Raw genomic sequence first — 15,141 nt, 5'->3', positions numbered from 1 at the left:
GGGTTCCCCCAGGTCCTTCGCAGCAATAGCCTGCTGGAGTCAACAGACTACTGGTTGCAGAATCAGAGGATGCCCTGCCAAATTGGTTTTGTAGAAGACAAGTCTGAAAACTGTGCTTCTGTAAGTACACAGAATTCTTGGGATGTTGTCTGATAAAGCAGGGAAGCGGGCACATGTACCCATGTTTAGGACCAAAAGTTTCATAATTCATTAAATACCAAGTTGAGAAAATATTCCTTTGAAAATACATAGCGGGTTTATATGGACTGTTAACAAAATAGCATGCAGAGCTGATGTTTGTATGCCCATTTTGCTCATTTTAACAGGTAAGTTATCTAATAGAAAAAATGTTTATATTTTCAAAAATGACTGCGAAAAAGATTCAGAAATAGAATTGTATGATGAGAAGTAAAAAGCCATTCAACGACTCTCTTGTATTCTTTTCAGTATATTTTATAGCACCTGCTAGTAGGTATTTTCTAATATGAAAAGTGTCTACAAATGTTCCATCATTCTTATATGTTACAGTCATTATTTGAAAACCTTGAAAAAACTTTTCAACTTAAAAAAATAAACAGTCATACATTTTAATATATTGAAGCTGAGCCTTACATACAAAACTTTCTTTTCCAAGGGAAAAGATATTCTTCCAGATAAACAATATAATTCTTTTAGCTTGGAATGTCATTAGATATTATTGTAGAATATGTTCCTTCCTATATGTTAGAGAAAACTATATGTTTCATTTTGATTGAAATCACCTAGCTCTAATGGGGTCATGATTACAGAGACTGGGGGAGAGTGTTTCCAAAGAGGAGAAAAATGTAATGTAATTCACATGACTAAATTGAGAGCATCAGCTCTGAGCTATTCCTGGAGGTAAGTTGCATGCCAGCATTTCTGTTAAAAGAAACAAAAAAGGAAGCTGAATATGGGATAGCGAGGCTTTTTATATATAATGAGCAGAACTAAAGAACCAGAACTGGCAGACAGAGGATGTTAAACATTTCACACTGCACAGAAATACAGTCCATTCAATAGACTTAAGTCAATCCCTTTGTTTAGGCAAAAGTTTATGATTCTGCTACTTTTAGTACTTTTGATCCCTTGTCCAGAAAATTAGTTGCTGGCTAGGATTCCTTGGGGAAAACACAAAGAATTAAGTGGCAAAAATTTAAGTGATATCTTCTTTGCAAATTCAGTTCTGAGATGAGTTGGAAAATTCAGGCATTTGCAGATACAGATCTCTAGTTATACAGCCATAAATTGTAAAACGGAGAGGAAAAGCTATCAGCAGACACGCTTTGGTCAAAGTTGTCATTTGAACAGTTCCTAATAAAAAGTCTCTCAGGAGAACTCACTAAAGTTGAGGTACTAAAAATTGTGTAGTGAAGGGCAAAGAGTATATGTTGGGGGTCTGGATTTCAGACCTACAATTAGAATGCTAACTTTAAATCTGTAGTCCCTTTATAGTGTCAGATGGTATCAGTGTGGTTCAGCTGGTTTATCCCACCTTTATGATTCTCCCTAGTCCTTCTAAAATGGGAAAAACCTATACACAAGTAAGAGGCATATTGGAAGATTCATTTGCTCCCAATAGTTTGTAATAACTGAAACTTCCACAAAAATGAAAAATTGAATTAAAAAAGTTGAACTCATAAAAGCAGAGAATAGAATGGTGGTTACCAGGGGCTGAGATAATGGATTCAGGGAAGGTTGAGAAGATGTTAGTCAAAGGATACAAAATTTAATTTAGATTGAAGGGATAAGTTTAAGAGGTCTATGGTAGAACGTGGTGACGATAACTAGTAGCAATATGTTGTATTCTTGAAAAATGCCAAAAGAATGGATTTTAAGTGTTCTCAGCCAAAAAAAAAAATGATAACTACGTGAGTTAATGCGTATGTTCATTAGTTCAATTTAGCCATTCCAGAATGTATACACTGTATATTTCAAAATAGCTTGTTGTACACAATAAGTATATTCAATTTTATTTGTCAATTTAAAACTTAAAATAAAACATTTTTAAAAAGTATCCAGGCCTCTAAGCCTAAAGGAAATTTCAGGGTCCCTATGAAAAACTAACCCTAATCTCTCAAAATTGTCCTGTAGTTGCTTTTCTTAATTTCCAAATCCCCTGTCTTTCTGGCTTGGCACATATTTCTAGGATGGGTAGAAGAAACTTTGATGTCCAGAGTTGCACATTCCTGAGGGAAATTATTACCTACAGAAGAAATAGAAGTAAACCACAGAGGTCATGGACTAGGACAAGGAATTCATGAGCAAAATAGCTACACAGAAGCAGTGACCAAAATCGTCAAGGAATAAGGACTTAATTCCTTTTCAAAACCAGTTCTCCACACCAGCATGCGAATGAAAGTATAATTTAAAGAGGGAAAATAGATTATATTTTAAAATAATATTCTCATTAAAGTTTAATTTTAAGAATAGTTTTATAAAATCATCCCAAACTTAAATGTCTTTACATATAATCACAAGAGAATCTGAGGAACCTGTAGTAATTCAGTTATTATTGCATTGTAACCGGTTCATAACTCTGGGGGGACCCAGCTCCAGGTTATTCTTGCTTCTTTAACTTATTTCATCCTGACCTAAATTAATAGCCAACGTTTTCATAGCCAGTTGTGATTGGTTTGGTATTCACTGTAATGAACTTCTAGTGTTTAGATGTGTGGTTTCTTTGATCTCAGTATGTTAGAGGTAGCAAAGTTTCCTGGATTCAAGATGTCCACATAATATTTTTATTGAGGAACAATCTCAGACTTGGAAAATATTCAGAGTGTTGTGTGCATATTTCAGTACCCCTGTTTGTTCTCAAGCATCAAATGATGAGTTATAGTCATTTCTTCAGTGGGAAACCGCACTCATTTCACGGTTAATATAAGAAGTCTTAGTGAGGAGCAGTTTGGAGCAGCTAGAAATATGATAGGCATGCGGAACAGGAGCCACTATCCAGGAAGTCTGGCTCAGAAGCCCCCTGAAGACACCTTCAATGGTTTTTCAAAAGCTATGTGTATTAGTCTGTTTACATGCTGCTGATAAAGAAATACCCAAGACTTGGTAATTTATAAAGAAAAAGAGGTTTAATGAACTCACAGTTCCACGTGGCTGGGGAGGCCTCACAATCATGGTGGAAGGCAAAAGGCACAACTCATATGGTGGCAGGCAAGAGAAAATGAGAACCGAGCAAAAGGAGAAATCCCTTATAAATACATCAGATCTCGTGAGACTTAGTCACCACCACCGGAACAGTATGGGGGAAACCACCCCCATGATTCAATTATCTCCCACTGGGTCCCTCTCACAATACATGGGAATTATGGGAGCTACAATTCAAGATGAGATTTTGGTGGGGACACAGCCAAACCATATCAGTATCAAATATAAAAACTGTGCTTATGTGTTTCTAATTAAAGTCTCCTATCAAACAATATAATTTTATTTCTTTTTCTAATTTGCTATTCTGAAAAAATATATACTAACCTTCATGGCATTTTTTAAACCTCATTATTTAAAAGAAAGGAAATGAGGGGTAGGATAATGGAATTGGAAGCCAATCTCCAAAACCCAACAGCTGAGACATTATCTTGATAGAGGTCCTTCACGTAAGTGGTAGGAATTGAACTTGTCGGTACTCTTGACTTTTTTTTTAATTAAAAGTTAAATTAGGCCAGGCATTGTGGCTCACGCCAATAATCACAGCACTTTGGGAGGCTGAGGCAGGAGAATTTCTTAAGGCAAGAGTTCAAGAGCAGCTTTGGTAACATAGTGAGATCCCATCTCTACATACAATTTAAAACTTAGCTGGGCATAGTAGTGCATGTCTGTAGTCCCAGCTACTCAGGAGGCTGAGGCAGAAGGATTGCTTGAGTTCAGGAGTTCAAGGCTGCAGTTAGCTATGATCCCACTACCTCACTCCAGTCTGAGTAACAGAGTGTGACCCTGTTTCAAAAAAAAGAAAAAAAAAGAAAAGAAAGCAAGCAAAATTAGTTCTTTAAAAATCTTCTACTGTTTTTTCATGTTTACTAGAATTTAATTTTTGACTTTTCAGAAAACATCTTTTGGTTTAATACTTCATTAACATTACCTTGACCATTCACATTATTTCTATTCATAGTTACTGTCAGCCTGTTTTCATATTGGTTATTTGAAGACTACCAGCTATCATCCTCCAAACAAATTATACCTTTTTTCTAGCATGCACTTTAATTGATGAATCACAGCATTTAAAAATGTGTTGTTTCTGCCTTAAATTTGTAAACAAGCAAATAAAGCTCTCAGCAGCCTTCAACGTTCCTCACGTGATATTGCAAAACTGAGATGTTTTATAGCTGCTCTGTGAGTCTTCTGTGCTAATGCAATCCAGTGGAAACAATGACAAATGACATCTCATATAATTCGTATTTTATATTATTTCTCCAAATATACCTAAGCCCTATTTGACAAACACCACAGTTGATAAGTTGTTCTATGGAAGAATCTAGACTCACGTGATCAAAGAAATATTACAATATATTATAATTTGAATAATTTGAATTATATATTATATAATAATATAATGATATATTATATAATATACGATATAATGATATATAATATGTAATATAATGATATATATAATATATAATATATAATGATATATAATATTTAATCATTATATAATATAATAATTATAGAACTGTGAAAGGACATTTTAAATTACCTAGTGCAGATAGTTACAAAGTTTTCAAGAGGGCTTTAGTGTTTTTTTCTTTAAAAATCAAGTTTCAAAATTATTACTTCTTTAATTTTAGACTTACTGAAAAATTGCAATGAGTGCAGAGGATCCCTAGACTCCTCAAATTTTAACATTTTTCCACGTTTGCTTTATCCTTTTCTCTGCATGTACATGTGTTTCTGTGAAAATGTACATATATAATTTTTTTTAATGGAAACACTAGCGAATGGATTGCAGACATGATTCTCCTTAATTTCTACACACTTCAGTGTGGAATGTAAATACATACAACCAGGATTGAACCCAGACCTGCAGAAATCTTAGTTCAGTACCCATTGTACAGTGGGTACTGAATTAATTCTTTAAATACTTATTTAACAGTTTTTAAGGAGGAGCTAAATGCTGTCTGTAGAAAAGTAAGAACCTATCAAATGCTAATGGCAGAAGTCATCCAGCCTCTGAGCAAAATAAAGGTCCTATATTCGGCTGGACCCACTCACTTTAGGAATCAGTTTAAGCATCAAGAGTTACCTGAGCAAGCAGCAGGCTGCGGAGGGCAAAGTGAGAGGCAGCTCCCAGCCCCCACCACAGAAGGCTTATTTCTGCCAACTTCAGCCAGTACCACGCTCTGAGAGAGACCCCTGGATAAATTCTGTTTCTTCCATTTTAACATATTTTCAAGAATTTTCGTGTCCATCCCCCTCACATGGGTGCAGAAGGGACCTACTTGGGAGGCTTGCTTCTTAATCCAGCTCTAGAGAAAACAGAAAGCAAGGCAGTTGAGTGAGGCAGAGTGGGAAACCCCAAGCCCATCTGTGTGGCTTCCCCTTTGCAGCAGTTCCTGAGGCACCTCAGCAAATCCAGCAGGCCCAGAGGAAACTTTCTGACTTTCAGTCAAATGAAATTTCTACTAAACTTTATCAAGCCTCTTGAAGACAATGAATTAGGTTTCTCTGGGGGGTTGGGGGAAAAGTATGACACAGAACATCAGTGGAGAAAAGAGTCACTCATCACAGCAGCCAGGTGACTCAACATCTGTGAAGGTTGTGTGGAAGAAACAGAAACCCAGAAAAGTGAAACATGAAACTGAGGAGTGGGGCCTGGTGCGGTGGCTCATACCTGTACTCGTAGCACTTTGGGAGGCCGAGGCAGAAGGATTGCTTGAGCCCAGGAGTTCGAGGCCAGCCTGGGCAAAAGAAACGAGTGCCCCATCTCTACAAAATATTTTTAAAATTAGTTGGATGTGGTGGCAAGCACCTGTAGTCCCAGCTATTTGGGAGGTTGGGGTGAGAGATCACTGGAGCCCAGCAGTTCGAGGCAGCAGTGAGCTATGATCACACCATTGCACTCCAGCCGGGGTGACAGAGTGAGACCCTGTTTCAAAACAAACAAACGAACAAAAAAATTGAGGAACTTTTAGTAAACAACTTGAAGGCTAAACTTGAAGTGGATTGCCAAACAATGCAGCATTAATTTAGAGTATATTCAGTAAATACTGTGTGGAGTGCAGGCTTTAGACTTACTCCATATGTTTATCAACATCTTGGATCCTGAAACTATTAAAGAAAAAGTTTTTACAAATTTATTTTTATTTAAAATGGACTCCGAATTAGATCTTATGGTTGTAGGTAGAATTCTACATGTAAAATTAAGATCAACGACTTTGTTTTACTTGCTCAAAGAATTACAATATATATCTAAGTATTAAGTAAGTAGAGTGAGACTCCCAATAATTAATAGGATGAAAATTAATTTATAGTGAAATATAGGTGATTGTCTCTATGACTATTTAAGTATCATGCAGCTGCAGAAACAAATTTTAAAATGTCTGTACTTCAGTAAATAACATAAACATAATTTAAAAACCAAATGACAATTGTGTTTAAAAAAAAGGTAAGCAATGTATTTGACAAACTCAAGTATTAATCTCAATACATAATGAGTTTCTGTACTACAATATGAAAAAATGAAAATTCCAGTAGCAAAGTTTGCAAAAGCCATATGGAAAGATACAATTGTTAGCATACACATGAGAAAAATAAGCTTCTCTGGTAATCAAAGAGATGCAAGTATATCTATTATACCATTTATTTTGAGTAAATTGCTCAAGAGTTTTGAAATTATTACACCCAATGTTAATGTAAGCACAGTACAGAGGACACTCAGCAACTGACAGGGGGAGTATAAGTTGATAAAGTTGTATAATCTTTCTGGAGGATAATTTTGTAATATGTTTCACACAAAGCATTTTAAATGTATGACTACTGATCCACTTCTAGAGACATATTTTAAAGAAATGACCACAGTTGCATGCAGACTGGTATAAAATCTGGTTATGGTACAAGATGGTATGTCTAAGGAAACAGAATGGTTCAATTTAGAACGTGGGACTGGAGTCAGACCACTGGTTTGAACCCCATAGGCTCCCCTTTCCAGCTATGTAATATTGAGTGAGTTTAGTCTTTCTCTGCCTCAGGTTCCTTATCTGCAAAATAGAGATAATAATTGTATTTACCTCATAGATTCAAGGATTAAGTGTGTTATCACTGGTAAAATGCTAGAAGAGTGCCTACACACAGTGAGCATCAGATAAGTATTCAATATACTTAACAGCAGGTGATGGCAAGACTTAAGAGAGAATTTACATGCCCAGCAATATAGGAATAGTGAAATAAACTTTGGACATCTACATCATGAAGACTCATGCATCCTTCATAAACTATATTTGCAAGAAATATTTAAGCACATGGAAATTAAGGCCAATAATGTAACTGTATATAAAAAGTAGGCTACAAAATTGTACATGTATGTTAAACAGCATATGTTAATGAATTACGTGAAGAAAAGAGAGAAATCAGGAATAACTACGATGATTATGGCTTGAGTTCCTAGGTGTATGGACGCTTCTAGTGTATGGAAGGGGAAGACTAAGGAGGGGAAGAATGGGCTGGAGCTAGGAAGTGGGGATGATGCTGGATGTCCTTTAGTCATTCAAATGGAGAAGTCAAGAAAATAGTTGAGTGTTAAGTTGGAGTTATTGGCAATATCAGGGCAAGAGATAGACATTTGAGGGTCTTCAGAGTGACCATCAGAAAGTAAAGATCAGCCAACCAGGGAGAGTGTGCAGATAGAGAAAGCGGCTTGGGCTGAGCTCTGGGCCACTCTTATAAAAAGTGCTTGGCCATTCTCTCAGAGGTACAATGAAGAGCTGGTGCCAAAATCCTGCTGAAACTACTCCAAAAAATAAAGGTGTAGGGACTCCTTCCTAACTCTTTCTATGTAGCCAGCATCACTGTGATACCAAAATCTGGCAAACACACAACAACAACAACAACAAAAGCTGCATGCCAACATCGCTGATAAACATAGATGCAGAAAAACCCCAACAAAATATTAGCAAACTGAATCCAACAGCACACCAAAAAGTTGATTCACTACTATCAAGTAGGCTTTAATTTTAAGATGCAGGGCTGGTTGAACATATACAAATCAATTAATGTTATTCACCACACAAACAGAATTAAAAAGAAAACCATACTAGCATCTCAATAGATGCAGAGAAAGCTTTTCATAAAATACAACATCCCTTCCTGATAAAAACCCTCAACAAACTAGGCATCAAAGGAACACACCTCAAAATAATAAGAGCCGTCTCTGACAAACCCACAATCAACATTATACTAAAAGAACAAGAGCTGGAAGCATTCCCCTTAAGAACTGGAACAAGACAAAAAAGACAAGGATGTCCAATCTCACCACTCCCATTCAACATGGTACTGGATGTCCTAGCCAAAGCAATCAGGCAAGAGAAAGAAATAAAAGGCATCCAGATAGTAAAAAAAGAAGTCAAACTATTTTTCTTCACTGATGATATTATTCTATACCTAGAAAATTCTAAAGACTCCACAAAAAGGCTCCTAGAGCTGATAAACAACTTTAATAAAGTTTCAGGATACAAAATCAATGTATAAAAATCAGTAACATTTCTGTACACCAATAACACTCAAGATGAGAGCCAAATAACACAACACACACACACAAACACACACACATTTTAGGATTACATCTAACCAAAGAGGTGAAAGATCTCTACAAAGAAAACTACATAATACTGCTGAAATAAATTATAGATGACACAAACAAATGGGAAAATCATCCTATGCTCATGGATTAGAAGAATCAATATCGTTAAAATGGCCGTACTGCCCAAAGCAGTCTATAGATTCAGTGTTACTCTTATCAAATTATCAATGTCATTTTTCACACAATTAGAAAAAAACTATTATAAAATTAATATGGAACCAAAAAAGAGCCTGAATAGCCAGAGCAATTCTAAGCAAAAATAACAAAGCTAGAGGCATCATATTGCCCAACTCCAAACTATACTACAAGGCCACAGTAGCCAAAACAGGATGGTACTGGTACAAAAACAGACACAGACCAATGGAACAGAATAGAGAACCCAGAAATAAAGCTGCACATCTACCACCATCTGGTCTTCAACAAAAACAACAAGCAATGAGGAAAGGACTTCCTGTTCAATAAATGATGCAGGGTAACTGACTAGCCATATGCAGAAGAAAGAAACTAGACCCCTATGTTTTATCATATATACAAATTAACACAAGATGGATTAAATACTTAAATGTATGACCTAAAAATATAAACATCCTAGAAGAAAACCTAGGAAATATCATTCTGGATATCATCCTTGACAAAGAATTTTTGTCTAAGCCCCCAAAAGCAATTGCAACAAAAACAAAAATTGACAAGTGGGACCTGATTAAACTAAAGAGCTCTGCACAGAAAAAGAGACTATAAACAAAGTAAACAGACAACCTACAGAATGGGAGAGAATATTCACAAACAATACATCCAACAAAGATCTAATATTCAGAATCTATAAGGAACTTAAAGAAATCAAAAAGCAAAAAACAAATAACCACATTAAAAAGTAAACAAGCAAAAAGCCACCCCGTTAAAAAATCAACAAGCAAAAAACAACCCCATTAAAAAATGGGCAAAGGCCATGAACAGACACTTCTTTTTTTTTTATATATATATACTTTAAGGTTTATGGTACATGTGCACAACGTGCAGGTTAGTTACATATGTATACATGTGCCATGTTGGTGTGCTGCACCCATTAACAGGTCATTTAGCATTAGGTATATCTCCTAATGCTATCCCTCCCCCACCCCGCCACCCCACAACAGGCCCTGGTGTGTGATGTTCCCCTTCCTGTGTCCATGTGTTCTCATTGTTCAATTCCCACCTATGAGTGAGAACATGCGGTGTTTGGTTTTTTGTCCTTGTGATAGTTTGCTGAGAATGATGGTTTTCAGCTTCATCCATGTCCCTACAAAGGACATGGACTCATCATTTTTTATGGCTGCATAGTATTCCATGGTGTATATGTGCCACATTTTCTTAATCCAGTCTATCATTGTTGGACATTTGGGTTGGTTCCAAGTCTTTGCTATTGTGAATAGTGCCACAATAAACATATGTGTGCATGTGGAACAGACACTTCTTAAAAGAAGACATACATGTGGCCAACAAATATATGAAAAAATGCTCAACATCAGTAATTATCAGAGAAATGCAAATCAAGACCACAATAAGATACCATCTCACACTAGTCAGAATGGCCATTTGTTAAGATTAAAAAAAAAAACATATGTTGGCAACGTTGCAGAAAAAAAGGGAAAACTTATACACTGCTGGTGGGAATGCAAATTAGTTCAGCCACTGTGGAAAGCAGTTTAGAGATTTCTCAAATAAATTAAAACAGAACTGCTATTTAATCCAGCAATCCCATTACTGGGTATATACACAAAGGAATATAGATCGTTCTATCAAAAAGACACATGTACTCGTCTCTTCATCACAGCACTATTCACAATATCAAAGATCTGGAATTAACCCAGATTCCCATCTATGGTGGACTGGGTAAAGAAAATGTGGTGTATATACACCACGGAATACTACACAGCTATAAAAGGAATAAAATCATGTTCTTTGCAGATACAGATATAGCTGGAGGCCTTTGTCCTGAGCTAACTACCACATGTTCTCACTTAGAAGTGGGAGCTAAACATTGGGTACACAGGGACATAAAGGTGGGAACAACAGACACTGGAGACTGCTAGAGATGGAGTGTGGGAAGAGGCAAGAGATGGAAAACTACTTATCAGGTACTATGCGCAATACCGGGTCATGGGATTATTCTCACACCAAATCTCAATGACACACAATTTACCCGTGTAACAAACCTTCACATGTGCCCACTGAGCCTAAAATAAAAGTTGAAAAAAAAAATGATGCATTTCACCAAAATAAAAGTAAAAAAGAAGTGCTCAGTCAATAATCTGCATGTCCCAGGGTCCCCAAAATAGCAAGAGATGTAAGCCTTAGTTTCAAATACATAATGAAATGTTTTATGTATCTGGACATTTTTGCCGCTAGAAATACAATTAGATGAATAAATCGAAGTGTGTTTTTAAAACTTGGGTTTTTATACCATTTCTCAACTTTTTTAATTCATTTTGACAAAAGAGTACATTATTAAAATAGCTCAGAATAGCTTCAAGTTTCAAATTTTATACAATTCCTGTGATTATAGCAATTATCCTCTGAGAGGAAAGCCTGTCAATCAAGAAAAACAATAATAAACAATGTTTCTCATTAAAATACCTTTAAACTTCAAGGATACTGACTACATAATTTTCTATTTCTCTTCGGCAAAATTATTTGTTTGGATTAACATGTCTGTCTTAATCAGTTCTTCCAAAATCTTAGGAAAACTAGTTAGAAGTGATAGCTTAAAAAAGAAAAACACCTAGATTCTCAGGGTAAATTTTTAAAATAGAAGTAATTAAAGATGGATCTGACTAGTGACACCCCCAGGATGTATGTTTTTTTTAGTTTAGAGACTCCAGAGTATGGTTTCTTTCTTTTGTAAAAATAAGACAAGCTCACTCTAGTGGTTTGTTAGGAAATGAGAAAGTGCTAAAAGCAGAAGCGAAATTTCTGTCTTTGCAAACTTACATATTACACTTCTTTATAGACCAGAGACTGCTTTCATTTCATATTCCAGACGGCACCCAGCAGCACCACAGCATCTGTAATGTTAGTGGACACACACGCAGACACACACACACACACACACACACACACACACACACACACACACACAGTTGACCCCTGAACAACATGGGTTTGAATTGAACAGATCCACTTACGAATGGATTTCGTTCAACCAAACTCAGAAAGAAAATAGAGTATTCGTGGGATGCAGTTTTCGTATGGGCAAGTTCCTCCCAGGCCAACTGTGGGACTCGAATATGCAGGAGATATTAGCGTGCTCAAAGGCAGGGAGAGGGGCTTGTTGGGGTGGTGGTTTTGTTCTGGAACCAGTCTCCAACGTACACTGAGGGACTGGTGTATATTTCTGTTGAAACTGTGACTCTGATAAGCAAGAAGTTTACTTCATGAAAACTCAACCAAGAGAGTGATCCAAAAGATAAAACTTAATCCAGTATGTATAATTGCACCCAAGTATCCAATTCAAAGTCTTGTACATCTGCCCTCTCCACACTGCCTCCTGATCAGCCCTCACTCCCAGTCACTGCCCTTTTCCCGGTTTCATTAGAATGCTTGCCATTCTTCAAACATCTATGTTCCTTTGCCCACGTTTTATTACTCTGAAGTCCCCTGGTACCCAGTTGCTGCCCCATAAGTTCTTGCTGATGTTTTCAATCCACCCATGTTCATGCAAAATTGTTAAACATTACTTAACACTTTAAAGCATTTCTTCTTCAGGACAATTCAGTGAGAGACACACCAAATTTTTAAATTCAGATTAATTCCTGGAAACTTACTGTAATTTCCTGCCCTTACTTTATTGGGAACTGACAGCTGGTTTCTCAATTAGTTTAATATCATGCTCCTTCAAAATTGCTCTATCACAAAAGACAACAGATGGTCATCGTTGTTAGTGAAAGTGCTATTCACCACTACACTCTTATATTCTTGCATATAGTTCTCCATCCAACAAATACTTACGTTTCTCCAACTGCCCTTTAAAAAGCAAATAACAAAATAAATAATATTTTTCTTGACCTTCACTCCCTGTCAAACTGCCACTATGTCCCTTCTTCTTTTACTACCAAATTAAAAAAAAATTAAAAAGTATAGTATCTCTTCTCTCTAGCTCACGTTTCTTACCATTTTGCTGAAATTTCTCTTATTAGTGTCACCAAATCTACTGACATGTTTTCACTGCTTATATTACTTAGCTCTTGGTAGAACTGAACTCACACCCCCACACAGCTTCTGAAAATTAGCTATTTCTCCAGGGCTTTAAAAACACTAGTCTCTCTTTAATTCTTCTCCTGCCTTTGGGATCATTACTTTTTTGTCTCTAACCTGAACTTCTGTTTTCCCCACCAGGCACTTTAATGTGATGTTTCCCAAAGATCTTTCCAAAAGCCTGGTTGCTTCTCGCTCACTGCCCTCACTCCATATCCCCTGGTTTCAGCCACGGCTATTTATTCATAACTACGATCTCTGGACTGTAGACTTGATGCCCAAGTGCCTGTTAGGTATTCCCATCTGCGCATGGCCAAAATGTCCTGTTTCAACATGACTAAAGGTAGATGTCCAAAAATATGTTCTGTCTTTCAAATTTCCCATTTCTATTGACAGTTTTGGAATCTACACGTTTTTCCAATCTATAATCCTGAGAAACACACTTTCTCCCTCACCCTTCATCTTAAATTGATTATCAAAGCTGTTTTGATTTTGCAATTCTGGCTATGTGTTTTCAGCCCCAGCGTCACTATTTTGTTGCTTAAAGCCCCACATATTTCTTCTCAATATTTAAAATGCAAAAACCAAAAGCAAACAAACACAGAAAAAAACAAAAAGACCCCAGCAACCTCGAAAAGTCGCTGGTATCTTTTTCTCCCAAAATCCTCTGCAGCACCTAATTCCGAGATATATTTTAAGGTTACCGTGGTATGAGTAACTGCATTCCTAGTTCCCAACTGCCACCCTCAGCATCACATAATTCCTCCAGGGGCTGCTGAGTCAATCTAGTATCTAATTCAAGACCATGGCTCTTACTTTTTAATTGAACTGGATATTAAATCCAAAGGAGCTGATTCACCATCTTCATCCTAATTTTTTAAACGGCATGCAAAATGCCAGGCCAATGAAAAACACTTTGACATTGGCACATTTTGACATTGGAAACACTCTTCAATAATCATCTGTCAGATCCTAGTGATAGGACCAAAATAAAATATCAACTGGTGAATGTATTTGCACCATATGCTAAACAAATAGAATGTACAAGTGTTTTTCTATTCTGCCAAACTAAGTGACTAAGCTTCCATTTGTGAAATCGCAGAACCCAAGAGCTATGATAAACCTGAGAAGATATATTGCCCATTCTACTCATTTTTCAGGTGAGAAAACAAAACAGCAATGAAGAAAAGAGATTTCTCAAGGCCACAGAGTAAATTAGTAGTAGAGCCAGGCCTGAAGCTTAAATCCACTAGCTCTTAGCAGTGAATACATCACTTTTAAAATATTCCGGTTGGTTCCCCGCTCCAAATATTATAATTTTAAGAAAATGTTTCATAAGGTACAATTTATTCATTATAAGATTATCATGTTTGAGGCTTAAGATATTTGCATTATTAATCCATGCTGAAAACCTAAAATTAGTATTATACAAAAGTACCTAGATATTTAGATTGTTGGTTATTCTCAATACCCTCAAGATTCTCACATTTGTATCAATTTTAGAACATTTTTATTGCCTCCAAAGAAACTCCACTTTGCTTAGTCATCACTTCCCAGGCATACCATCCTCCTTAGGCCTAGGCAACTGCTAATCTACTTCTTGTCCCAATAGATTTGTCTTTTTTTTTTTTTTTTTTGAAACGGAGTCTTGCCCTGTCGCCCAGGCTGGAGTGCAATGGAGTGATCTCGGCTCACTGCAACCTCTCCACCTCCTGGGTTCAAACGATTCTCCTGCCTCAGCCTCTTGAGTAGCTGAGATTACAGGCACCCGCCACCACTCTCAGCTAATTTTTCCATTTTTAGTAGAGACTGGGTTTCACCATGTTGGCCAGGCTGGTCTTGAAATCCTGACCTAATGGTCGCCCCACCTCAGCCTCCCAAAGTGCTGTGATTACAGGTATGAGCCACCACACCTGGCTATTTTCTCTTTCCATACATTTGTTTACTCATAAAAATGGAATCATACAATATGTGGCCTGTTGTGTCTGGATTCTTTCACTTAGCATATTTTCAAGGTGATTCATGTCACATTATGTATCAGTATTGTATTTCTTTTTATTGCTAAGTAGTATTGCATTGTGTGGGTTTTG

General features: G+C 36.7%; 1 protein-coding gene across 3 annotated transcripts in view; it reads left to right on the top strand.

Annotated features, from left to right (window-relative positions):
* Window positions 1–15,141, top strand: part of SPHKAP (SPHK1 interactor, AKAP domain containing) — a 206,858-nt gene that overhangs the window by 73,136 nt on the left and 118,581 nt on the right. For all 3 annotated transcript variants that reach the window (XM_031008864.2, XM_004033306.4, XM_019022840.3), the window contains exon 3: window positions 13–120. In XM_031008864.2, the coding sequence (XP_030864724.2) occupies window positions 13–120 (108 nt within the window). The remainder of the gene's footprint in view (window positions 1–12; window positions 121–15,141) is intronic.

This window comes from Gorilla gorilla, chromosome 11, assembly GCF_029281585.2.
Source record: "Gorilla gorilla gorilla isolate KB3781 chromosome 11, NHGRI_mGorGor1-v2.1_pri, whole genome shotgun sequence".
Lineage (NCBI taxonomy): Eukaryota > Metazoa > Chordata > Mammalia > Primates > Hominidae > Gorilla > Gorilla gorilla.
The sequence above is the reverse complement of the archived record's forward strand: the minus strand, read 5'-3'. Positions and strand labels throughout refer to the sequence as shown.